Raw genomic sequence first — 26,979 nt, 5'->3', positions numbered from 1 at the left:
ATAAATAAATACATTAAAAAAAAAAAAAAGAATGCAATGTTATATATCTAGAGTTATACTATATATTTTTTACAGCTATATCTATTGGTAGTGAAAATTTTAGTGGCTTTTAATTTTTCATATTTTCCAAGTTTTCTGCAATTATTAATATTTATTAATGAGCACTTGTTAATTATAGAACCAGAGAAATATTTTAGAAATAAAACACTCGTTTTTTTCTTAACGAAAACAAGCAGAAAACCTAATTGATAAATATGAACTCAGATGGAGATCTTAACAGGAAAGGAAGCTTAACGTGTTTGAGAAAAAAAATACAGAAAACTATATTTATTACCTTAGGATAGGAAAGGGTTTCTTAATCAAGACATAACATACACTAGCCAGGAAAGAAAACTTGATAATTTCAACTGCAATGTAATTAAGAATGCATGTTTATCAAAAGCCACCATAAAGGGAGTCATAGGGTTTCCCTGGTGACGCAGTGGTTAAGAATCCGCCTGCCAGTGCAGGGGACACAGGTTCGAGCCCTGGTCCGGGAAGATCCCACATGCCGCGGAGCAGCTAAGCCATTGCGCCACAACTACTGAGCCTGCGCTCTAGAGCCCGCGAGCCGCGACTACTGAAGCCCGCGTGCCTAGAGCCCGTGCTCCGTAACAAGAGAAGCCACTGCAATGAGAAGCCGGCGCACCGCAGCGAAGAGTAGCCCCCGCTCGCCGCAACTAGAGAAAGCCCGCATGCAGCAACGAAGACCCAAAGCAGCCAAAAATACATTAATTAATTTTAAAAAAAGACAGAGAGAGTCATAGCACAAGACATACTCCTGGAGAAAATATTTATCACACATACAGCTGAAAAAGTTAGAAATATTTTTTCTATATTAAAATATTACTAAAAAATATTAGTTCCAGAGTATATAAATAACTCATACAAACCACTCATGATAACAAAGTGATGGTGTCCAAAGAATGGGCAAAGGACATGAATGGGCATCTCATAGAAGAAGAAACGCAAATGTACCAAAACGTATGAAGATAACCACTCAACCTTGTAAGTGATCAGAGAAACACAGAGATACCATCATGCATCCAACAGAGAAGAGGCAAAGTTGAAGTCTGAAAAGGCAAGTGGTGATGAGAATGCGAGCAACTAGAACTCTCCTCCACTGCTGGTGTTACAGCCACTTAGGAAAACACTTTGGTGTGATCTTGTCAAGTTCAGCGTGTGCGTACACTGTAACCCAGCAATCCCAGTTCTATGTATCTACCCAGTGAGAAATGCTTGAACGTGTGCACCTGAAAACAAGTTCAAGAAGATTCAAAGAAGCGGTTTTCATAATAGCAAAACACTGGACAGCAGAATAATATGCTGTAGCCCTGGAAATGACACTGCAGTGAAAATGATGGAACCCAGCTGCACACATCGGTGTGGCTGTATCTTAGTAACATGAGGCTGAGAAAAGCACAAGTCCAACAAGATGATGCACACACAGTACAACAACAGTTCTCAAAACTTTGAAACAAGCAAACCTGAACAGTATATTATGTAGGGATGCCCACACAATATGATACAAACATTTGTAAGTCATCAAGGAAATGACAAATACGAAATGGCGATCAGGGGTCCCTCTGTTGGAGAGGCGGGCAGTGGGAATGGGGAGTTACACATTTGTAGCTTCAACCCTGCAGTGCACTGGTTGTGTTATACTTTTTAAATTGAGTAAGGGGTTCACAGTTGTTTGGGTTCTTGTGTTTTATAGCTTGGATATGTGTAACACTTTAATATATCATATATCACACCACTTAGAAATGTAACAACTACAGAAGGAAACATGCAGCATGTCCAAAGCCTGTAAGTGGAACTCCTTTGATATGAACTCAGTCTTGACTCGGGATTCCAAACTCTTAATCGTATCTGGTCATGATATATTGTTGCCTCATGAAAGGTGATTTAATTTGAAAAAATGTCCTGATTATAATCATTGGTATGGGGGCACAGACTCATTCCCTTCTCCCCACGCTTTACTCCTCAACATCTTCCCAAATGATCGTGGTCCCTCGAGGGTACCTAAGAGGGAGGAGGTGGGATGAAGGCTGACAGCACGCTTCTCTAGGGCCCCCTGCAGATGAGACCTACCCTACCAGAGAATAGGGTACTGGCCAGACCTCTGGGCATCACCTTCACTGACAGGCCAACCCTCTTGACCTGAAGTCATTTTGGGGGCTAGACCACAGAATCCTTCCTTTCTCAACAGAACTGCTGGTAGAGACAGGGTGGGGCTGTGAGTCCTGGGCAGCTGGGGGAGATCAGAGGTCAGGGGCAGTCTGGTGAGGGGATGGGAAAAGCAATTGCCTTCTGGAGGAGGGGGAGGTAAGGGAGACACACTAAGCCAAGCGGCCACTGCAAGCTACTGCGGCACACGTCAGAGGCCCCAGGAGGTGAGTGCTGTCAGGACCGGGGGAATCCTCTCCCTTTTCCCCGATGAGACACTTAAGGGGGTGATGGCTGACCTGGAAATGAATCCAGCTCTTCAATTCCCAGCCCAGGGCACTGTCATGACAACCCTCCCTTTTCTTCTCCACAATCCCACCCACGGGCAGTCCCTTACGTAATATTCAAAATGGGGAGGTAACAGAGTTCAAGCCGTTGGGAGTGATATGGATGCTTCATCAAAGAAGTAACCAGGCTGTTGCCTTTAGCATTTAAAATTAGGGGCTGTCAAACCTTTAAGACTCACAAAAGGGTAAACCGAGATCCAGAAATCCAAGAAGCACAGAGGTCGGCCTAGGTTTTTGAACTTCCTTGCTCCATCTTCTTGAGTTTCCTGGCTGGCCAGCCAGGTATGTCTAATCACGACAAGCCAATAGCTTTCCTGCTGTTTGTTTTCTACCTGTGTGCAGGTGAGCAGAAGCAGGAAGAAAGCCTTCCTGCCCAGCCCCACCCCACACCCTGGGTCCCCCCTGCGCACGCTCTTGCTTCTCCAGCCTGGCTTCCTTTACCACAACTCTATATAGCCTTTAGCTCGGGGAGCCAAAATTAATCACTGGTGGGGTTGAAGCAACAGTGTTGTTCCTTGGCTCCAAGCCAGGCTCACAGGATGTGCGTCAGAAAAAAGCTGGTGAGTGAAATTCCAAAGCAATTTGAATCACTGGGGAGGAGGCGAGACCAGGACAGAAGTCACAATGCAAGCCTGAGGGCAGACCAAAGCAGGGCCCTGGGGGTCAGGGGCTGGGCGAGGCATCAGGAATGCTCACCTGCCCAAAGATGGGTTACAGGACTCCTACCCAGGTAGTTTATCTCTGAGCTCTGCACAGCCCTGGGTGGGGCAGGAACTGACCAGGAGGCCTGCCTGCTGGTTCCACCCCTGGATACAGTAACCATGCCCTTCACCTGGCTCCCCATAGGCTGGTCTTTGGATCCCAGCCCCTAAAAATCCCTGTGGTTGTTTCTTCATGCATTCCCTGCCACTGACCTGGCCCAGGACACTGCTTCCGGACAGGGAAGGGTGACAGGCCAGCCGGGCCCCAGAGGAGAGACAGCAGGTAAGTCCATCACTCATGTCCCACCGGTCCCGAGACCACCCTGGGCCTTTCCTCTGTGCCTGGGGAAAAGATAGGAGCTGCATCGAGCCCTGGCTGCCCCACCTGTCCCCACCTGTCCCCACCTGTGCTCACCTGTCCTCACCTGGTTACTCCTAGCACGCAGTACAACGCGGGGTTCTCAGAATGTGATCTCTCAGAATGTGATCTCTCGGAAGGAGGGAGGCGTGAAGGCAGCAAGAGGGGCAGGTGAGTTAGGAATCAGGTGTCTTCCCCATCAAGGTGCAGCAGCCCCCTGACGATGGCCCAGCAACCAGAGGCAGCCAGACTCAGGGCAGGAAGCAGGGTGGTGGTGGAGGGGGGTGCGGGGGAGTGTCTACAGGTGCCATGCGCAAGCAGCTGGCTTGGATCCCACTTTCTCCTGTGAACCTAGCCAGGAGGGAAGGGGAGGCGGGGGAAGAAAGCTCCCGCAATAGCCTGTTTCATCCTGATCAATCAAAGTGGCCACTGGCCAGGATGGAGCCCAGTAACAGCCTGTGATTCTGGGCCCACCGTGGCCCTCAGGCTTACTCTATCTTCTGCCCTTCTGCAGTCTGAAGGGCCGCTGTCCATACCAGGGATGCCTCCACTCTGCCAGTTACCCTGAGCCTGGCCTTTCCTTCCGTCCTACCCCCCGGGCCCTTGTGGCCCCTTAATGACCCCCTCCCCACTCTGGGAGCTCCCTGAGTTTTCAGGCAGTGGGATCCATTTCTCCAAAAAGAAACTGAGCGCATCCCTAACCCAACTTTTCACCCTCTCATACTGCCGGCTCACCCAATTTGGTTCTTTTTTTCCTAGTTACACCTGGCCAAGAAATCTCAGGCTTGCTCTAGGAATTCCTTCCAGGGCAGCCGAGATGCCAGGCCAGCCTGCTGTTACTTCCTTGCAAAGCTTTGAGCAGCAGAGTGAGGGAATCCTTTTGTTTTAGGAGCCAGGCTGAGACCAAGGCTTCTTGGGACTCGAGGGTGTGTGGAGCTCACAGGTGGGCGGCCATGGGCCTTGGCAAAGGTGGAGGTGAGCACAGCTTGGCTGAGAGGGGCCATGTGAGGTCACCATTTAAGGATCCAGCTGACCATGTTTACAGTTAACCTTTGCCCCAAGCTCTAAGGTCCAGTAATTTTAGGTCTTCTCTTTGTCATCAGACCTCTAGGACTCTAAGGCATATTTCCTCATTTCTAGCTGTTAGGACCTGTCAGTTCCGCTGTTGGAGATTATATTTAATATATATACATTATATACACACACGCACACACATCCCATCAGCTGAGTTAAAAACCCATGCTTGAGGCACGAAAACATTTCCACATTCTTGACTCCCTGTGGGGCAAGCTGGGGTAAGTATGGGCTGGAGGGGGACTTTGAGGCAAGTTTCAGCTGGTCCATTCCTGCTTCTGTGCTTTCTGTTTCCCTAAAAACATCATATGATAACATCACACAGTCAGAATTTCAAAACGGGGGGAACATCACCTAACAGCCCTGTCCGGTCTCCTGCAGGAGGAAACTGAAACCCAGAGATTAAAGCATGGTGCAGGGGCTAACAGCCTGGCAGGGGCCACAAACTCCCTGGGTGACTTTCCCAGGCTGTTTTCTGCTCTGGGCCTCAGTTTTCTCATCTGTAAGAGGAAGAGGATTATTTTTAAATGAATTAAGAACACGTGAATGCTCTAAAATCAGGGCATGAGGTTGGAAGGGACTCAGGGGCTGTGCGGTCTCCTCTCAGAGGCTCCGAGCCAGCTGCCAGAGTGGAATCCTCTCTCTGCACTGCCCTGACAAGTCACATCGCTTCTTGAAGCTTCAATTTCCTCATCTCCCCAGTGGGGATAATAATAGTACCTCCTTACAGGATGGTTTTGAAGTTTAAATATAGTAGTACCTGTAGCCCAATCGTGGGCATGTAATAAACTCTCAATAAATTATTATTGGGATTTCCCTGGTGGTCCAGTGGTTAAGACTCCAAGCTTCCACTGCAGGGGGCACAGGTTCAATCCCTGGTCGGGGAACTAAGATCCCACATGCCACGTGGTGCAGCCAGTAAATAAATAAATAAAATTTTAAAAATAAATAAATTAATAAAAATTATGATTATCATTATAATTAAACTTAAATCCCTGGATGGCATCACTATCATTTTATAATCCTCACCATCTCCAGCAGTGTCTGGCCCTAATAGGCACTTAACATGCATGTGATAATTGAAAGAAAGGCTACATGAACGAATGAGCAAATAGGTCTCATTTTTTTTCCAGACACCAAGGATACGTGATGGGACTTGGGTTGCACGGCAGGTCCTGTGCCTTCAGCCTGGCAGGGCTGTTAGTGGCCCACGTGGCCTCTGCCCGCCAAACGGCCACCACACGGGCCGTGCAGAGGCAGAGTGCGGTCTGGGCTCTGACTGATGCCCCCCAGCACCAGGGATCCCCGGCCCTCGGTGCTGTGTGTACCAAACGGTGGATGGGGAGGATGTAAGTGAGGTCCGCTGGAACCAGCCTGCCGCCCCAGGGGTTCCCTGTCCAAGTGTGCAGATGGCGGTGCAGGGTCTTCTTTTGCGGCTAGGATTCTACCCAGAGCTCCAGCTCCCCAAGAGCTTTCTGTGGGCCTCCCCTAAGAGGAAGAAGAGGGATGGGTTGGCAGAAAGGTAGGGTGACCGGGGCTGAACGTTCCAGAGAAAGTGGTAAGCCCCAGACTACCAGACTAAGCCGAGGCACGTGTTCAGTGGCCTTTGAAGTGCCCGGACTGTGGTTCCAAGTGGCCACGTAGCAGCAATCACCGTCCCCGCCACTCTGCCCAGGGGCCTGTGTCACAGGCTGTAATGGGCTGACCTGTTCTCTGGGAACCTTCCAACTCTGAGCACCGCGCTCCTTTCCCCTCTGTGTCCTCCTGTCAGCCCCGCTGTGCCCTGGTCCGCCACCCTTCTCCCCAGCTCGCTCCACGTCTTGCCCTGGGGGTCCAGTACACGGGAGTGACCACGCCCTGCAGAGCAATGCTCTGGCTGGGACAAGTCACACTGGACTCTCCACGCCCACCTTCCCCCTTCTTAGCCATTGAGCCCCTTCTCAATCATGATCTTGGGAGGGGCTGCAACTTCCCCCCCAGTTAGTAGCTGCCTGCTAATTCTGACTGGTTGGAGCCTAAGAGAGGGCTTTCAGGTCCAGAGAAGCCCAGAGACGATGCAATTGCCTGGTTGGTCCCTCACCTCTGTCATCACCTCAGGAAACTTCTGGTCAGCACTCCCTGGCCGCCCGCCCCGGAGGACCGTGCAGGGTTGAATAATGCCCATATGGTGTTATAAGAATGCCCAATAATACCTGGTGGTCCACTGGCCAGATGTCCTCCTCCTCTCTGATCAAGCCAGAGCCACGTGTGTGTATCCTTACAGAAATCTCTGCCAGGAGGTGTGGGGAGGGAGAGGAGCAGATGGGGAGACAAAGAAGAGGGGGAAGGAGAGAGAAGGGGAGAGAAGCAGAAAAGAAGGGGTCTGTAAATTTGGATGGAGTGGGTCCTTGACAGATCCCAGACTTTGTGGGGACAGAGCTCCGGGGAGCTGGGGAATTCTCTGTCTCTGGTTACAAAAAGGCAGGGTCAGAGTTGATCTTCCAGGTCAACACCCGATTTTACTGAGAACCCCAAGGGCATGGGAATCCAGCTTTGACCTCCAGTGCCTTTCACACCGTTCTCTTTCTTGTGTTGTTGGAATCCGAGCACCGAGAAGGTGCCAGGGCCAGGGCAAAGGGTGCAGGGTGGCTCTTCAGGGAACTCAGGGCGCAGAGGAGGACCAGGTCGTTTCCTGGATAGCCCCGCACAATCCTTTAACCTGGGCCAAGAGCAGCTCCAACCCCAAACTCAGGTCTGACTACTGACATGCAGCAATGCCCAAGGGGGTGTCTGTTCAGGCTAAGCTGACCTTGACAAGAACACTGAGCCCTCTAAGTGTTTACTAAACAAACCCTGTCCTCTGAGTAGGGCAGCCAAATTTAACCCAGCCTCATTGTCATGTGATTATGTTTTTAAGATGCTCCATTCCTTTATCTGGAAGCAGGAAACAGTAATACATGCTCACAGTGGACCACTTCTGAGGGACAACAGAAAACTTTCCCATCCCTGACACCAATTATTATCTCTGTGAGCTCTAGCACAACCAGCTACCGAGGGAGAAAATTGGGTCAGAAGAGAGGAGATTGGGGGCTCCTGGCCACACACCTCCCCTGTCCCTCTCTCCTAGACCCCTCCCTACCCCCTCTCGAACACTGCAGCCACATGGAAACCTATGGGGAACAGTTGGGGCTTTTTATAATTTTATTTGTTAACAGTTCAGGCTATTTTTTTTTTCGTGCTGCAAGCGATGCCAATGCCTCATGAAAATGCTGCGAAAAAAAACAAGTCTATTTTGGGGTGATCGGCCTCCTCAGAGCTTCTCACTTGTAGCTCTGCAGGCTCCAGGAATGGGCCTGCCCTCTCTCAGAAGTTCTGCAGCTTGCCTGAAGTTCAGGGTCTCGTGCCCAGGTGCACTGGCTAGGGGGTGCATTTTTGTCCCCCTCTTGTCATTTTCCTGCCTAGAAAGCAGGGCAGAAGAAACACCATCTAGCTTCTTTCTGCTTCCAGCTGGCCTGGCAGTGGCTTCCAGTGCACTGTCCTGAGAAATGAACATCCCAGGAGACTCGTAGTGGATCACGTCTTTCCCCCATGGCATTCGTGGTGATGGTACTTGCAGCTCTTTAAAGACATAAGCCAACAAGTGCTCCAATTTCTCTACTGAACGAAGTGCTGTTTCAAAGCTGCAATATCTGTTTCATGGATGCCTCAGCCAGCTGCGCAGGGCCAGGGGAGAGGGGCTTGGGTGGGTGGGCAGAGGGGTCTACCTGCTCAGAACTCTGCTAGCAAGGGCTGGCTATAGCCTGGCCAGACCTGAATGGGAATGGATTCTTCAGTTCCTGCTGGAAGCAGCCCTGCCAGCCCCACGGTGTGGCTGTAGGAAGGCTGCAAGGACCAGCTGGGCTTGGAGGATCTCAAGCAGAATTCACTGCCTCAGCTGGTTTGTTCATTTTCTCAGGACCGTCCCCACCCCCCCCATCCCCACTACTCCCCAGGCGCTGGGCCAAGGTGGGTCTGAAATTTTCCAACCCTGGTAGGTCAGACTGTCAGAATTCCACCCCCCGATCCTCGCCCCACGCCCTCTGTGCTGTCTGCTTTCCATAGGCAGCCCTGGGGTGCACAGGAACACATGGCAGTGGTCTTCAGTTCCAGCGTAGGTCTGTGATGGAGAGAAGGCGGAAGTGGCGGAAGAGTTCAAGGGACCACACAGTCTCTGATCTCAGCCCGGGAAGACGAGAAAATCATCTAGCCACTCCCTGACTTCGGGCAAGGAATACTGTTATCCTCAGTGGGAAACCAGAGAGATGAAATTCGTTGACCAAAGTCACATAGCCAGTTCCTGATGGAGGGGCTACTAGAACTGAGATCGGCTCCTCCTCTGTTTTGGTTTCCTTCACTCTGGGCTCTTGGGGCTGCTGTGGTCCACATCTCTGCCCTCACTGGGCTTGGGGGGCCTCCTCTTCCCTTGGCTTCCTTCTGTCTTGTCACCACCCTGCCCCTAGGGGGTTGTCACAGAGATACCCTTCCATTACCCTGAAATGACACAGTGCCATCTGTTTCCAGAGGTCTATGGCTGGCCTCTCCAAGCCCTTTCTTGATCATTCCCTATTTCTCCGGAAGTTCTAAAATTTTCTTTGGCTGAATTGGTCCCCAAATTGTGACTGACCACTTAAGGAAGCTGAAAGTGGGGACGATGGCAGAATGAGGTTCTCTCTCTGCTTCTTACCATGTGTCTAATCCCCCCACCCTCCAGCCCAAAATGCTTCCTTCTGCGCTCAGCCTTGGCAGCCATCAGCTGATATTTTACTGAGTCCCAATTTGGGTCAGGAGCTGCTCCAATGAAAAGGACAGCCAATAAGATATAGGCCTTCCATGTTAGGAGCTCATATCAGATGTCAGTGCTGGAATGAGCCTCAAAAGTCACCTGACCCGGGTTTCCCTGGTGGCGCGGTGGTTGAGAGTCTGCCTGCTAATGCGGGAGACACGGGTTCGAGCCCTGGTCTGGGAGGATCCCACATGCCGCGGAGCAACTGGGCCCATGGGCCACGGCTGCTGAGCCTGCGCGTCTGGAGCCTGTTCTCCGCAACGGGAGAGGCCACGATGGTGAGAGGCCCGCGCACCGCGATGAGGAGTGGCCCCCGCTTGCTGCGGCTGGAGGAAGCCCTTTCACGGAGACGAAGACCCAACACAGCCAAATAAATAAATAAATAAATAAATAATAATTTAAAAAAAAAAGTCACCTGACCCAACCCTTGTACATGAGAAAGCTGAGGCCCAGAGAGGTCTGGGAATTGTCCGTCACACAGTTGTGTGAGGACGGAATCCAGGTCTCCTGATGGACAATGGACCGATCTTTCCAAATTACCAAACCAGTTCAGAATGTGTAGATGCCTGCAGCATGGGATGGCCCATGACCCCGTTCTTGCCCCTCAAGGAGCCCCTTGTCTCCCTTTGATGGCCTCTCTCTTGGCCCCGGGGCTGAGTGTCTCAGCCCATCGGGCCTGGACAGCAGAAGCCATGCTCTTACCTTGAGTAGGACCCTCTGTTTGGGCTGATCGACCTGGTGGTGCCTCTTTGCATTACTCACAGTGTGCTCATTCCTTCTCCCACTCTCTTCCCCTGCCCTGCCCCCTTCCCTTCCATCCAGCCCAACCGGGAGCCTGGAGGGAGCACAGAACAATGGCAGCCCGAAGAAAAGGCCAGTACAACCTGTGGAAGCCCTCTCTGGACAGCATGTGAGTAGCCACTGGGTGATGTCAACTCCTTCCCCATCAAGTTCTGTACCCCAAACATTTATCCACACGTCCAGGATTTATTGAGCCCCTCTTGAGTGTCTGTTGCCAGGCGCTAGACCAGCACGAAGGGTACTCTTTTGAATAAGCATAGTCCCTTCCCTAAAGCGTGCTCAGTACTGTGAGGGACAGAGAGACCCAATGATACAGCAGGGTGACTGATATTCTTAGGGGAGTGTAGAGGAAGGGTAGGGAACCTAGACTTTGCAGGGGATACTCATGGAAGACTTCCTGGAGGAAGTGACATCTAGGCTGAGATTTGAAGGATGAGTAAGCATTATCCAAGTGAAGGGGGTGGAAAGAGGAAGGGTGTTCAGGCTGAGGGAGTCACTTGAGCAAAGGTCCAGAAGATTCCTGTCTCCTCGCAGAGACCCGAAATTCCCACCGAGCCCTGGGCAAGGAGGCTGAGAGACTCCAGGCTTCCAGATTCGGCTCCTTCACCCTGCAGGGGCTCTGCATCTTGAGAAGCCTCTGACTCTGCACATTGCTGGAGATAGGGTCAGCCCACGTCAGAAGGCCTATGGGGTGGGCTTCACAGAGGCTCGAGTGTTCCAGGAGAGGGGCAAAGAGAAGACAGGCTAGCAGCCCACAGATAGTTGAAGGGCTGAAGCTGCTCGGGAAGCAAATGGAACATGCAGGTTGGAGGAAGTCACAGTGGGAGGGGTCTGCATAGCTTGAGCTGGTACCAGGGAGGGACCTTCAGAGCCACAGGGAGAGGAGGGCTTGGTGGCACTGGCTGAGAGCCTGCTGCATGGGTGCATTCCTGAGAACCAGATGGAGAGTTCTCTCCCCAGACCAACCTCCTGCTCACGGGCTTCAGGAAAACGGCAAGCGCTTGATGTCCTGGAGGAGGGAGGTTATGGGGATAGATGGAGGGGGTGACTTTGGGGGACAAGTTCAAGGGGTTTATGTCATTGGGCAGGAGGAGTCACAATAGGGCTGTGGTAAGGGAAGAGATTTTTGGGGAGGCGGGAAACTAGAAGGGAAGGAACCCCTCAGGCTGCAGAGAGGCACTGTCCCCTCAGGGCAAGTAAGCCTGGCGAGGAAGGTCCTTGCCTGAGCCGCCAGCAGAAAGGCAGCGCGGACACCCAGCCAGCCAGTGATATGGGGGAGTCAACAGCCCGTCCTGAAGTGCTCCAAAGAAACACACAATGGTTCCAAGCTGCAGAAACTGGGAAGAGGGGGCTGGTGTGTGTGTGTGTGTGTGTGTGTGTGTGTGTGTGTGTGTGTGTGTGTGTGTGGTGTGGTGTGTGTGTAACAGAAGAAAGCAGGAGGCAGAGAGAGAAAGGCCAGGAGCCTTTCTGGAAAAACTTTCCACACAGGCCTGACTTGAGACATACAGTTGACCCTTGAACAACAAGGGTTTCCACCATGCGGGTCCACTTATAGGCAGATTGTTTTCCAATAAATATGTATACAGTTGGTACTTCGTATTTACAGGTTTCTGCATCCGCATGGAAACCTGAGAATAGGGAACACCAACTGTATTCATTGTACTTTGCCATTTTATATAAGGGACTTGAGCATTTGAGGATTTTGTTATTCCCGGAGGGCTCCCGAAACCAATCCCTAGCAGATACCAAGGAATGACTGTAATCTGAAGCGAGGAAAATGGACGCCCCGGGGCTGGGGTGGGCGGGGTGCAAGGTGTGGGGGAGGGCGGAAGCTGCCTGCGCTATGAGAGGCTGCTGAGGGCTGGGAGCTGGGGCCTGGGTCAGAGGGCTCAGAGCAGGCCACTGACAACTCCTTGGTTGCTGGCGAGGGACCCAGCCTCAGGGAATGGCCCTGTCTTCCATTGGAGGGCTGGCAAAGATGAAGCAAACATGGTAGCCAGATCCTTGGCCTGGGAGCCAAGATCTTGAGGCTGTCTTGAGTAGCTGGGAGGCGTGAATTGAGGGCCAGGGTTGGGTGGGAAGAAGGCCTGGCATTGGCCACAGTTGGGGCAGAGGCTGAGGGCTGGGTCTTGGTAGTGATCTGCCTCTCAAGTTGAGAATCTTCAGTTGCCCTGATGAGGAGAAAAAGCTGGGATGTGGTGCCTCTTTCTCCAAAAAGAGAAAGGGCACATAGCTGCAAGGCCTGTTGCCCCATGACTTTGGGGAGAGGTCAGTTCTCTTTTCCTGCTCTGTGCTGCACTGGGGCTCTGCCTGTTGTTGGGATGTGTGAAACATGAAGCCAACAGGCTGGTGCTCTGGAGTGGGTGGAGGGATCAGGATGTCAGACACCCTGGACCCCCCATGGTGCCCATGCAGAGATCTCATGCTGTGCTCTTGGCGCAGAGGATGGGGTGAGGCTCTTCAACACCAAACCTGTGGGAGGAGCACACCTGTACACAGTTGAGTTTCTTTCCTAAGCATGTGTTCAAACCATTGCTCTGTTTTATGAAGAGGGAATCCTAACTAGTAGCACCCTCGATCATGCTTAATCTCTTTTCCAGCTCTAGGTAGATTCAGAAGGAGGTGGGGGAAGCATCCCTCACCAGTCACGCACTTACTGAACATGGACCAGGCTGGAAAGCATGAACACCTTGGTGGGCAACTTCCAATTATATGCATTCATAGATGGGAAGCATGCTTCAGACAATACAAAATTCATTTTTTATTTGGCTTTATTTTTTGGCAATTATATGTTGCAGAAACTAGTATTAAAGTGGATTTGCATTCTCAGAGCACGAGTTGGAGGTGTGATGGAGGGGGTTAAGTGGGAGGCACGTCAATCTGGGCTTTAAAAATTGTCCAGAGGTAATCGACAAGATGGATAAAACCAGACTGAGCTGACTACTGTAATTACTAGCAGTCAAGATCCTCATAATCAAACTAGCCTTGAACATGGAAACTTCCTTTGAGGACCACTCACATTACAGATGTCATCCCTTGTAATCTATTTTACAGAATTTTGAGACAGAGAGCCCCAAGGTGCCTTAGGTAATGTCTCCAGGGCTAGTGTCTTCGTGGCATTTCTTTCAGAGGGCAGAAGATACTGGTGAACGCCAGGTGGCAATAGGATGAATGTGGGTTGGAAGTGGAGCCTGCTGGAGAAGAGGGACGGGGGGAAAAGGCTTCGATGGGAAACAGGTGCAGGTGGTACAGGGCCCACCCTGAAACTCATTAAGGGCCATGGAAATTGGAGACATAGGCTGTAGCTGCAGGGGTGATGATGGAGGGAGGAAGGCCCTCAAATGCCAGAAAAACGGCCCTGCCGGCAGAGGAAACGCTGTCTTCCTTTTCCCATGGGAAGCGGTGGAGGCCTGGGGCTAAGTAAGGGTCAAGGCAAAAATGTCGAGTTGCCCTTCCCTAACTCGCACCCCTTTCAGGGCGGACTAGGATGTTCTAGGAGTTCTTTCTCAGCCTCCCGGAGGAAAGGGGGAACCCCATGGGAGTCCAGTGAGGTTTTGATCCTCGCCAGGTAGACGGACGCTGCCCCAGCACGAGTGGCGAGCCGAGACCCTCTACGCCACTTCCCTCCCGGAGTTGGGGGGAGGTGGGGGGAAGAGGAGAGGGAGCGAGCGGCGTCGCGAGGCGGGGCCGGGGGCGGGGCCTCCGAGACGCCCAATCCCCTTCTTTCTCCGCCCCTTCCCCGCCCACCGGCCCCTTTCCACCAACGGAGCGCCGAGATGGGAGGCACCTGTCACGGCTGGCGTCCTGGGTACGATTTTGCCCCACCTTTTTTCCTGCCTTTTTTCTTTCTTTTTTTTTTTCCTTTCCCTTTTTTGTGAATGAAAAAAGGAGGTCGCGAGCGGTCCCTGGGACTGCGGCGCTAGGCGTCTTTGTGGCCGCGCCTCCGGAGCGGGCCCGGGCGCGTAGCAGTGGCGGCCTCGCCACTCTAGCCCACTCCTGCTCGCTGCCTCCAGCCTCCACAGCCAGAGGACCGTTGGCGGCGGCGCGGCCCAGCCGCGGAGGTCGGAGCGGCCGCCAGCTGCCCGGCTCCGGCGTGCCTCCATGACTCTGGGCGCCGGGGGCGCGGGGAGATGCTGATCCGGAAGAGGCAATGGCTGCAGTGCCGCGCGCGCGGCCGCTCCCTGCCCGCCGTCCGGCCCGGGCTGCTCTGTCAGAGTTTTTGATCTAACGCGAACCGGGCCCGGAACCAGAGCGGCAGCAGCGCGACGGCGCCGGCATCGTCCTAACTTGCACGCGCGGAGTGACCCCAGCCATTTCACTAAAATGAGCGTGCTTAGCAGGAAGAGATGTGTTCCTTACACTAGAAATTACCCCGTCACATGTAGCGGTGTAAGTAAATGATTAATTTCTGTTATGGCTGGGTTGCAAGCAGCCTCTGGAAACGCGCTGCTTCCCCCCTTCTGCGTCCTCCCGGGCCCTGTCTGCGCCCCTCCTGACTTCCCTTGGGCTTCCGCTCTTGCCTGGGCTATAGCTTCGGCTGCTGGGGTCTTAGGGGGCGGGGGACTAACATTTTCTTGGTTTATCTAGGGAAAGGAAGATGACTTGATTGCCGTGGCGTGTCGTGGCCTTCCCCCTTACCCATTAAAAAATTTTTTTAATTTTTATTTTGCATGTGCGTGCAGAACAGCGTGCAGGAAAAAAGGTCCAGAGTGGTGGAAATGTTTCCGTTAAAAACCAATGGAATGTGTTTTGCTCGCTGTTCTGGAGATGTTTCTTTCCACACACTCCATTGCAGTCTGGGCGTCTGAGTTCTGCCAAACTACTGGGAGAAATCCTTAGGGCTGTTTGTTGATGTTTGAAGAGGCTTATTCTGTGTTTAGGCTTGCATTTTTTGTTAATATGACCATTCAGGATCCCTTTGGGCCCTGCTGCCCATCGGGTCTGTGGAGGGATTCATGTCTTTGCCTTCCCCCATGTTACAATGTCAGTGACCTGGGTGGGAGCCTCTTTTAATTGGAAGGCCACCCTCTCTGCTTTTCTCTTCCTGATCCTATACATCCTCCTTGATTTTTACCTTCATTTTCAAGATATTTTGTATTTTGTGTAAGATGCAGGATGTGGGGTATTGGTTGCTAGGAGACAAAGCAGGCTCCCAGGGAGATTCTGTTGTTTCCTTGGCAACCAGACTAGGGCAGCTACAAATGAACAAGCCTCCTATCAGCTGTGGGAGGGAAAGAGGGGCTTTTCTGGGCTCTGCAAAGAGTGTGTGTAGGTGTGTGGGTGTGGGACTCGGAGCCCGTGAGGTTTGCAGCTAATCTGAGCACACCTTTCATTTTGACCTGTCCTGAGTTCAAAGAGCTGGGAGAGCAGTGGGCAGGAGGCTGTTTTTGGAGAAGGGAACAGGGATCGTGGGATGAGGTGGGAAAGGAGCACCTACGTGACGCTGGGATCATTGAGGGAAAGGAGTGGCCTGGGGGTCCTGATAGCCAGGGCAGGGTGGCGAGGAAGCCATAGTGTATGGAGGTTAGTCAGGAGGCTCAGAAGGAATGGGGATGAGGCAATTGTGCAGAAAAGTCTAGAGTCATTGAAGGAGAGAGTGCCAGAAGGAAAGGGGAAGTTGAGAAGCTTACTGAGTGGGTTGTGCCATTGTATATAAGCAGTGATACAGTAAAGTAGCAATATTCTTGAGCAAAAATTACATTACTGTTGGCAGTGGCACCATATCTCCAGTACAGGTCCTTTTAAAGACAGGCCTGATTAGACTAAGAGTTCTGCTGGCTTAATTGGGCCAGTGTGTATCTTAAAGAGAGATATAATTACACATATAGATATGTAATCCAGCATTATATAATACCACATTACATAAGAAGGCAAATACCTCCTTTTGGCCCAGGCTTTCTTGGCGTGGATTTACCAAGATTCAGGAGACTTTCTTTGGGAGCCTTCATACCCATTTTCCAGAAGGGCAGATTGCGGCCCAGAGAAGTGAAGTGATTTGCCCTTTCCCAGATCTGACAATGAAGTTTGCCAGTCAGGCAGTTGGCACAGGGGTGGAGTGGGTGAGAATGATAAAAGTCGGGAGGAAGTCAAAGGACAAGCTGGGGAAGGACTCGGGGCAGCTGGGGAATGGATGGGGAGGGGCTGCTCCTCTGGAGCAGCACCCAACAGGTCTGCTGTCTAAACTCACAGCACAGTGTGGCCCTCCCGCTTGTTGGTTAGCTGTCCCCTGCTTAACCACAGAGGTGCATAAGATGTGCCTGAGTGTTTGAATCATAGACTCGGTGATCTTGGACCAGCACTGAACTGCTCTGCTGGTGTTCTGACACCCTCCTCGCCATCCAGCTGCTCCCGGATGTAAGAACTGACGTGCCTGCTCCGTACCTCCTCGTCCCCCCTTCTGCCTACACACCTCTGTGCTGCTGGAATCTAAATTTGAGAAGGAAGTTCTGTGGGCTAGTAGGTTTTTCTCTTTCTCCTACAGCTGCATGTATTTGTATTTGGGATTCTATCTGTTTTGTTCTTCAATCGATAAAACAGAAACCACAACCCAGAAGATTCCTCCTAGCGCCAACACATCCTCCCCGCTGCCTGACTTGAGACCAGGAGCTGTCAACATGGGGTTCCCGGTCCTCAGTTCAGGAGAGAGAGCAGCGGGGAGGCAAGATGGTCGGCAGAATCATGGTTGCTTGCTGGGGAGGGCGAGCAGGGACAGAGGAAGGAGAAGGAATGAGGCAGACGCTTGCGCTGGAGACTGGCGGGGGGGGGGTTGGGGGGAACCTGCACGGAGACCCCTTGTTGTTTAGATCCTGTAAAATTCCAAGAAGGGGGAGGCGCTTGTCTCATTGAAAAGTCCTTGCTGTACTTTTTGGTTAGGTGGCTGAGATGCATCTACTCGAGCAAATCCCAGTTGCCATCGTTACTTGGATATTTCAGGTCTGCATTCCTGCATGCTGGCATCCAGTTACAGCCCGGCATGGTGGCCTGACTCTTGGGCTGGATGGCTCAGCAGTGAGGGTGCCTGGGCAGCCTCCAGGACTCCTCTGAGCTCAGCCTTCCTTGGCCTGGGAAGGATTCCTCCAAATTGCTCCAACCCCCAGCTGACTTCAGGCGCACAGAGAATGTGAGCAGGGGCAAGCCAATGACCCTGGCAAAACCAAGCTTCCTAATAACGCCTGCATCTACCCCGACCCTCTCTCTTCAGCTCTTCCAGGAGGTGGACGCCAACTGCGAGGCTGCCAGCAAAAGCCCCTTCAAGCCGAGGGCCCCCTCCTGGTGACAGCTTTTTAAACACTGACATGACATTTTGACTACAGAAGGGACTTCTGTTTGTTAATTTGAGCAATCCCTCTCTGTGGGTGGGCAAGCCACTTCCTCTCAACCCAACACAGAAGGAAACTAAGGCAAATATTTGCCCAGAAATTCAGGCCCAAGTTTCTGACTCTCTGCTTCCCCATTACCCATGCAGTCAAGTTAGCGAGCTTCCTTCCCGGGTTGCCAGTGTCTGGGGGCTTCCAGCCTGAGAACCCTCCTCCCCAGGAAGGAGAAGTGCGGAAAGGAGCGTATCTCACTTCCCCTGAAACTGGTTGCAGGATGCTTGGAGGGTAGGCCTGGGTAGGGGATGGGAAGGCCCACTGGTCTATTAGCCGTGGGATGTATCATCCCAGGCCCGTAGTTACCCCCACTGCCATCTCAAAACAGGGCCTGCTGCTGAGTGAGCCACGTAGGCAACGGGACAGGCCCAGAGGAGGAGAGGGGAGGCCTGTGGACTGCTCAGGTGCATCCAGAAGCCTCCTCAGCCCAAAGAGCCTGGGCTGAAAAACTCTGGCATCTCCATAAAGGCGGCCAGGGTTGAAGGATAGCCATGGGCAGGCTGGGGCTTGGAAATCCACAACCAGAGAGGGAGAGAGACAAAGGTGGAGGCCAGGAGAGCTGCTGCCCAGCTTTGACAAGTCCATTAAATTTTAAAGCGGCCCTGCCCTCGGGCATGCTGGGAAGGGGTGGGGACCTGGCCGTGACTCCGCTTCTCTCAGCTGTTTGTTGTTCTGCTGCCACAGCCCTGCTGGCTGGAGAAGGAGAGCCGATGATGACTGAGCTTCCTAGGCAGACACTTCTCTGCCCGGGAGGGTGGGGACTGGCCCTGGGCAGACTCCGCCTGGGCATCTCTCTTAGGCATCCCCCCCATCCTGAAGCCCCACCGGAGGATGGTGGCAACAGGAGGGAGACCAGAGGTTCCCCTGGTGGAGCTGCGCCTCTCAGCCTGAAGGGGCTCCCGTCTCCTCGGGCCCCTGCAGAGCTCTTGCCCAGAAAGCCGCCCGCTCCTTCCTCCTCCTCTCCGCTCAGATGCTTGGAGAGGGGGCAGCCCTGGCTGAGGAGAGCAGCTGGCCCCGGCCCTCCGGGGGCTGGCATGCAAAGCTGTCTTCACCGCTTCTCTCCTCTCCCTCAGGTCCCAATTAATGGATTCTGACATGGATTATGAAAGGCCAAACGTAGAGACCATCAAGTGTGTGGTGGTGGGGGACAACGCTGTGGGCAAGACCAGGCTCATCTGTGCCCGGGCCTGCAATGCCACCCTCACCCAGTACCAGCTGCTCGCCACCCACGTGCCCACAGTTTGGGCCATCGACCAGTACCGGGTGTGTCAGGAGGTAAGGCTGGGCGTCCACGCCGCGCATCTGGGCTTCTTCCCCAGGGATCACTCCAAACAGGGCCCGTGCTGAGCTCATGGAAGCCCCTTAGGGGTCGGGTGGAGGCAGCTGAAGAGCACGGAGCCCCGGGAGGGGGGCCTGAGAGGAGCCCCCCCTCCAGGGGAGGGGTCCTTGGCTCTTTGTGTTTTGCACGGCTGAGCTCTTGTGCATAGAGCATATGCATAGCATCTTGTGGAATCATAGCCCCCAGTAATGGGGAGCCCTGAAGGGGGGAAAGGGGTGGTGCTTTGGGGAGATGAGAGCTGGTGGTAGGAAAGAAGCTGCCAGCTAATGATACCAAAAGATCAGAGGCTCGGAAGTGTCCAATTGGCAGGTACAGTTGGGAACAAGGGCAGGCTCCCTGTGAGATCCCGTCCACTCCCATAACGGTCTGCCCTCTGAGAGTCTCTCACCTCCTGGCCAGCTCTTGTTAGTGAGTCTGCAGAGATGGCACCTGGATGAAGGTGTTTTAAGGCACATGTTGGGAGGCACTAGGTGTCCCTCCAGCCCCCATGTTGCAGGACCCTCAGGAGTGAGCAGGCACGCAGGGCCTCCAAGAACCATTGCCCTAGATTCCTGTCCCCCTCCCTGCCCCCACAGGTGCTGGAACGTTCCCGAGACGTGGTAGATGATGTCAGCGTGTCCCTCCGCCTCTGGGACACCTTTGGAGATCACCACAAAGACCGCCGCTTTGCTTATGGGAGGTAGGGAAGGCCCCCGGCTGCCTGCGGGGAGCCAAGTGGATGGCTTTTCCCTGCTTTCCCTGGGGTGTGAAGCGACTCTGTGAAACTGAGCCTGGGAGGAAGGAGTGGAGAAAGCAGCACGGGCAGAGCCTCGAGGGGGCGGCAGCCTGGGTGGTTTGCGATCAGGACGCCTGGTTTGAGTCCTACCCTGTAAAGCAGTAGCTCTGCGACTCTGAGCAATTAGGAGAGCTGTTCTGAGATGAGTTTTCGCAGATGAGATGGTAAAAAGTGGTCATTTCTAACTCACAGGATAGCTGTGAGGTCAAAACAAGAGTCTTTCAAAGCTCTAAAATGCTAAGTTAGGGGTGCATAAACTAGAGGTGCTGTTATTATACGTTTTGGGTAAGATCATGTGAGCAGATCCATACGACAGACATGGGACTGTAGTGTAGGGGGTGCAGGTGGGTATGTGTGTTCTCCCTCGTTCCAGGGGCAGGGAACCTACCACTAGCTTTCTTTGCCTGTAACCTCACTCTCCCACCGCCAGATCCGACGTGGTGGTTCTGTGCTTCTCCATTGCCAACCCCAACTCCCTCCACCATGTCAAGACCATGTGGTACCCAGAAATCAAGCACTTCTGCCCCCGAGCACCTGTCATCTTGGTGGGCTGCCAGCTGGACCTGCGCTACGCCGACCTGGAGGCTGTCAATAGGGCCAGGAGACCCTTGGCTAGGTAGGGGGTGCTGGTGCCTAGGGAGGGGAAGGCGGCAGAGGGGGTGCGGGGGGTGTCTCCCGGCTTCCTGCTCAGTCCTGAGGGAATCCACTGAGCCTCACATCTCTCCCTCCATTTGAAGCTAGCTCATGTAGGGAGACAACAAGAGTTCTCATTCTTTCATTCACCCATCCATCCATCCATCCATCCAGCTATCCATCTGTTACACACTGAGTGGGCCATACTGGGCTAAGCATCATGAGGAGAGAAGGAGAGGGAGTCTTTGCATGAAAGGGGCTTATAATCTTGCTGGGAGATGAACTTGATAGGTGAACATGTTAAAAACCAACGTGGCACGTTGCATGCTAATTGCCAGAGAGGTGGTTATCGCTACCACTGTTTTGAGCTGGGGAGATCACCAGGGCCTGGCATAGATATGGAGGGCTTCCTGGAAGAAGAGGGGATTGGAAGTGAGCCTTGAAGGACTAGCAGGATTTAGCGAGACAGAGGAGGAAGGGAGTGGAAATGAGCAGGGCAGGAATGGGGCTTAGGACACGGATCCTGAGCAGAGACCCTCCAGCCTAGTGAAAAACAGACAGGCTCTAGAGAGCTGCCTCTCCCCGCCCCCCGCTCTCTACCACCAACATGAATTTGGCTTCCCTTCTTGAACCTGCCAGGCCCATCAAGCCCAATGAGATCCTTCCCCCGGAGAAGGGTCGGGAGGTGGCCAAGGAGCTGGGCATCCCCTACTACGAGACCAGCGTGGTGGCCCAGTTCGGCATCAAGGACGTCTTTGACAACGCCATACGTGCAGCACTCATCTCCCGCCGGCACCTGCAGTTCTGGAAGTCCCACCTCCGCAATGTGCAGCGGCCTCTGCTGCAGGCGCCCTTCCTGCCCCCCAAGCCGCCTCCCCCCATCATTGTGGTGCCCGACCCCCCCTCCAGCAGCGAGGAGTGCCCCGCCCACCTCCTGGAGGACCCACTGTGCGCGGACGTCATCCTGGTGCTGCAGGAACGTGTGCGCATCTTTGCCCACAAGATCTACCTCTCCACTTCCTCCTCCAAGTTCTACGACCTGTTCCTCATGGACCTGAGTGAGGAGGATCTGGGGGGCCCCTCAGGGTCAGGAGGCCCCTGCCCGGAGGACCACCGGGGTCACCCTGATCAATACCACCACCATCACCACCACCACCACGGCCGGGACTTCCTGCTTCGGGCAGCCAGCTTTGATGTGTGCGAGAGCGTGGAGGAGGGCGGGGGCTCCGGGCCCGCTGGGCTCCGGGCTTCAACTAGCGACGGGATCTTACGGGGCAACGGGACAGGGTACCTGCCTGGGAGGGGTCGAGTGCTGTCTTCCTGGAGCAGAGCTTTTGTGAGCATCCAGGAAGAGATGGCAGAGGATCCACTGACTTACAAATCCCGGCTGATGGTGGTGGTGAAAATGGACAACTCCATCCAGCCGGGGCCCTTCCGGGCTGTTCTCAAGTACCTGTACACAGGGGAGCTAGACGAGAACGAGCGGGACCTTATGCACATCGCCCACATTGCTGAGCTGCTCGAGGTCTTTGATCTGCGCATGATGGTGGCCAACATTCTCAACAATGAGGCCTTCATGAACCAGGAGATCACCAAGGCCTTCCACGTCCGCCGGACCAACCGGGTTAAGGAGTGCTTGGCAAAAGGCACCTTCTCAGGTATGGAACGTGCCTGGGAGCTGATGTCCAGAAGGCAGGGGAGTTCCCTCCAGGAGCCTTCTGAGGTCCAAGCAGCATTCTAAGTCATCTCAGCTGCTGATGTCCTGGAGACACAGTGGCTCTGCTCCTGAAGCCCAGTGTCCCCAGCCTGAGAGCGTGGTCACATAGTACTTCACAGCCTGTGGCTCAGAAGCAAGCAGGTTGTCTGGGCGCACTGTTGACCCTTGGGGTCGGTTGTCCCACGTTCTTTCCCCACACGCTCATGTGATGCCTCTTCTCCACCCGGACAGATGTGACCTTCATCCTGGATGACGGCACCATCAGCGCCCACAAGCCCCTGTTGATTTCCAGCTGTGACTGGATGGCTGCCATGTTTGGGGGGCCGTTTGTGGAGAGTTCCACCAGGGAGGTAAGGCTAGGATGGGAATGGCTGGGAAAGAGAGAGACTTACTCCCTTCCCATCTGAGGCATCTGTCACTTAATGGTACTTTCTTCAGCCTTGACTGTGTGCAAACCACTGAGTGATGGGCCCGAGAGAAGTTTATGAGATGGTTCCCACAGCCAAGGACTTTCCAGTATACCAGGATAGGGAATTACGGTAACATCTTAACTCTACAGTTTAGAAGACACTTGCGATTCATTGTCTTATATTGTCTCACACGTGACTCTTATAGCGTAGCCTTCCACTTTACATGTAAGGAAGGTGAGGACCTGAGAAGTTAAGCGACTTATGCAAAGCTCTGTAAGTAGAAAGGAGAGGGTAGGACTTGAACTCAAGACTTCTGATTCCTTGGCTCTATACATTGTACCTTGCTTTCTCCCGGACCCACGTGAAATAACTAGAAAAATATTTAGTGTGTCTCAAACTGAATCCATCACTGTTTTTAAATGTAGGTTTTATTATAATTGAGGTATGGTGAAGCCAACAGATCAGGAAAAAACTGCAGTTAAAAAGATAGATTGTTATACTCACAGATCTCAATGGGAGGGGCACACAGCATCTGGGGACATGCAGGGAAGCACCAGGTTGGGTCATGAGGCAGAGGGAGTAAGGGGAACTGTGGGCAAGAGCCTTTATTGTCTCTTCCATGGGAAGGAACAGGTGAAGCAGGGTAAACAGGCTTAGGGTTGGCTAGTTTGAATAATTTCCTCAGGCTCTGGGGCATAGGGGCTGTCCTGGGTCATCTAGTACCTGGCCCTGGGGTAATTAGGGCAGGGGGAGAGTGGCCTGGAGTGTGAGAGCAGATAAAGGAGATAAGTGGGGGTGTGGGCTCTGGATTGTTAGGTTTGCATATGAAAGGCTCATGATCTCAGGTGAGTCCTTTATTATCTCTAGGAAGTCCCTCTAGGGTCAGCAAGGCCCCAAATTTCAAAGCATCAGAATACAGAAACTAGAAAGAAACACTTCATGCAATCACCCTTCCCTTAATCAGGGCCACTCCAACCCCTTGTTCTCACTGGTACCGCTGCTTTCTTGGGCACCTAGACTGGAAACGCAAGAGTTGGAAGGGGCCTATCAGTGTGTCCTTAGAAATATCCTCTTAAGTCTATTCTCTCAAGTCTGTTCTCGCCTTTCCATTCTCCCAGCCAAGCCGAGTAGCCCAGGCCGTGGCCCTGTTCTCCATCTTCTCTGAACTCCTGCACCATTGACTGTCCATCACTCAGCCCTGCAATTAACAAGGTCCTTCTGTGTGCAGTGGCTTCAAGTTCTGAGGGTCCACACCCCGTTTCCCCAGCTGGTCTGTGGTTTCTTTTGAGTGTAGGGAGTGGGCCTTTTACTTCTGCTGAGTACCCTCCTCAGCGCTGGTCCCTTAGTCAGTGCTCAGCAAACACATGAATGAAAAGCTGGACGAAGAACAGTGCAGCAGAGCGTCCTATGATACAGAGTAGGGATTTCCTAAAATTTCTGGGAAGGACGTCCTTCTGGTAGGCGAAGTAGAGGGGTTCAGATTTGAGTCGTCTCTGCTCCTTGAAGCGTGAGTTGGTTTGGGATGTGCAAAAGTGTGAGGCTGGGGACTCTCCAAAGCCGCGGGGCCCACCACTACCACAGAAGCAGCTGTAAAGCTCCAGCTGATTCCCAGTGCAGCCTGGAGAGACCGGTGTCTGATGAGAAAGCGGTTTTTGTGTTGGTGCTGCTCTGAAGAGATCCCAGAGGCCCAGAGCAGCAGCTTCAAGCAGCCCAGAGACACCAGCTGGTGTCTGCTTTGCTCGTTCGCATCCCACTTGCACTGCTCCCTGAAGGGCTGGGAGGGGCTGGGTGCAGGTGACCAGAAGGACTCCTGCACACATCCTCCAAGCCGGAAGGATGCTAGCAAGAGTCCAGGTCCTCTTAAAAGCTGTTGGAGCCCAGCTCATAGGTGCTCAGCAGCTGGGCTCAGCACAGGCTGTTGCTGTGGGAGACCAGCCTTTGGGCAAGGGGGGTTCTGAGCAGGTCCAGGGGCCGCGAAGGGGTGGCTGCCTGTTTGGAGTAGCCCAGCTAGGTGGGCCAGAGCCTTCTGAGTCCCTCGGAACCGAGTTCCTCTTTCCCTACAGCCGGACCTCACCGCAGCCTGCTCTGTTCCTTCCCACCCGCAGGTGGTGTTTCCTTACACGAGCAAGAGCTGCATGAGGGCCGTGCTGGAATACCTGTACACCGGCATGTTCACCTCCAGCCCCGACCTGGACGACATGCAGCTCATCATCCTGGCCAACCGCCTCTGCCTGCCACACTTGGTCGCCCTCACAGGTAACTAAGCTCCGGGGCCTCCCGGGAGGAGGAGTCGGGGACCCCCAGGAGTCATGATGTCTCCTCTCACCTGTCTCCTCCTAGGGGACAGGCCACGAGCACCCAGGGAATACGTTTACATAAAGTGAAATACGTCGGTGCGTATTGGGGTTTGGGTGGGGACATGGATGTAAGGAAATGTGTGAGAGGGATCCTCGGTGGGAGCACCTTGTAGGCTCTCTCCAGAGGTTATCTTGGCCCAGCAAAGTGGGCTCCAGCAGACGCCAGAGCCTGGTGTTCTTATTAGCTTGGCCGCACTCATGCAAGCTTAAGTCAGAAAGAAAAGAACACCGTTCCTCATTTCTCCCCTTGCTCCTCCCCTTCCTCCTTCCTTTCCTTTTCCTTCTCCTTCTTCTCCTTTCCCTCTTCCTTCGTCTTCTCTTCCACCTTCGCTTTCCCTTTCTTCTTCTAGAAATAGACAGCAGACACTGACCTGCCACTCCTAATTCCTTGATTCCTTGTAGATCCTGAGAGCTCGAGCTCAGCTTTCAGGAGGGACCAACCCCAGCGATGGGTTGGAGCAGGGACTGAGGCAGGAGGGAGACCAAGGAGCAGGAGTTCGGGGTCCGAGGGCTGCAGGAGAGATGGTGCCGTCCCGCGGAGGGGTGTCTGGGGCCTGCTGAGGTTGGAGTCGACATTTGCATTGCATTGGTGTTGGCGTTGCTACCTGTACTGGTGTTGGTGTCGAGGTTAGTGTTCTTGGGCGGGTCAGGGGGCAGAGAGCACGGCCTCAGATACTGAGCGGAGGTTCAGGGAAGGACCCGGTGTCAGAGCTGCTGGGGCCCTGGGCAGATGATCAAGGTTGGGACTGAGCTATGAGGGAAGCAGTGATCCCATGATGAGAAATGAGTTGAAAGGTGGGACTTGGTCCCAGGAAGAAGGGAGAAATCATTGATCAGAACCAAATGTTAGGAGCTGAGCCTTAACATTAAGGAGCTTAACTCCCTCTGCAGAGGGAGTCCAGGGGACACCGAGGGCTTTAGGGCAGGGAGCGAGAGAGAGGCTTCTAAAGCTTACAACTGCGGAATTCCCTGGCGGACCAGTGGTTGGTTAGGACTCCGCACTTTCACTGCAGGGGGCACTGGTTCAATCCCTGGTCGGGGAACTAAGATCCCGCATGCCACACAGTGTGGCCTATAAATAAATAAATAAATAAATAATAAAGATCAGAGCTGCAACAATATGTCATCCATGGCCATCCATGAAAAAGTGCTGTGGCCTTCCCAGAGCACAGAAAGCTGTCCAAACTCTTAGACCGAGTAATTCAACGTTTGAAAGGCTATCTACAAAGAAATGACCCACATGAAAAAAACGTATAAAGGTGTTTAAGATTTTTTTTTTTTAATAAATTTATTTATTTATTTACTTTTGGCTGTGTTGGGTCTTCGTTTCTGTGCGAGGGCTTTCTCTAGTTGTGGCGAGCGGGGGCCACTCTTCATCACAGTGCGCGGGCCTCTCACTATCGCGGCCTCTCTTGTTGCGGAGCACAGGCTCCAGACGCGCAGGCTCAGTAGTTGTGGCTCACGGGCCCAGTTGCTCCACAGCATGTGGGATCTTCCCAGACCAGGGCTCGAACCCGTGTTCCCTGCATTGGCAGGCGGATTCTCAACCACTGCGCCACCAGGGAAGCCCCAAAGGTGTTTAAGTTTGTTTCATCATGGCAGGCAATCAGAAACAAGTCAAATAGGCACCATTGTTTAAGCACACATGGGTAATTTTCACAAGGTAACGATTAAAAATGTTAATCACTGCTGCGTGGAAAGGCTTATAGAAAATAGCATTGAATGACTTTTCCAGTGAAATGCTCCATATGTGCCAAAAAACATACTTTAAAAATGTGTTGTATATGTACCTTGTCAAGGATCAGTGGAAAATGCCAAGTATGATGTAATAAGTGGTGCTTTGTGTTTAGTGATATATGCTTCCTATGAAGTTATTAATTCAAGCTTAAAATTTTTTTTAACATTTATTTATTTATTTGGTTGTGCCGGGTCTTAGTTGCGACAGGTGGGCTCCTTAGTTATGGCACGTGGGCACCTTAGTTGTGGCTTGCCAGCTCCTTAGTTGCGGCTTAGCAGTGGCATGTGAACTCTTAGCTGCAGCATGCATGTGGAATCTAGTTCTCTGACCAGGGATCGAACCCGGGCCCC

At 53.0% G+C, this 26,979-nt stretch overlaps 1 protein-coding gene across 1 annotated transcript in view; it reads left to right on the top strand.

The window, feature by feature from the left end:
- The first annotated feature begins 3,098 nt into the window (after positions 1 to 3,098).
- Positions 3,099 to 26,979, top strand: part of RHOBTB2 (Rho related BTB domain containing 2) — a 30,883-nt gene continuing 7,002 nt past the window's right edge. The window contains exons 1-9 of the mRNA XM_007167856.3: positions 3,099 to 3,115; positions 3,479 to 3,539; positions 10,312 to 10,399; positions 18,734 to 18,935; positions 19,575 to 19,678; positions 20,205 to 20,390; positions 21,047 to 22,065; positions 22,356 to 22,474; positions 24,640 to 24,790. Coding sequence (XP_007167918.3) covers positions 10,344 to 10,399; positions 18,734 to 18,935; positions 19,575 to 19,678; positions 20,205 to 20,390; positions 21,047 to 22,065; positions 22,356 to 22,474; positions 24,640 to 24,790 — 1,837 coding nt within the window. The 5' untranslated portion in view covers positions 3,099 to 3,115; positions 3,479 to 3,539; positions 10,312 to 10,343. The remainder of the gene's footprint in view (positions 3,116 to 3,478; positions 3,540 to 10,311; positions 10,400 to 18,733; positions 18,936 to 19,574; positions 19,679 to 20,204; positions 20,391 to 21,046; positions 22,066 to 22,355; positions 22,475 to 24,639; positions 24,791 to 26,979) is intronic.

The sequence above is a fragment of the Balaenoptera acutorostrata genome, chromosome 6 (assembly GCF_949987535.1).
Source record: "Balaenoptera acutorostrata chromosome 6, mBalAcu1.1, whole genome shotgun sequence".
Lineage (NCBI taxonomy): Eukaryota > Metazoa > Chordata > Mammalia > Artiodactyla > Balaenopteridae > Balaenoptera > Balaenoptera acutorostrata.
This window is presented reverse-complemented; position numbering and strand designations above follow the sequence as displayed.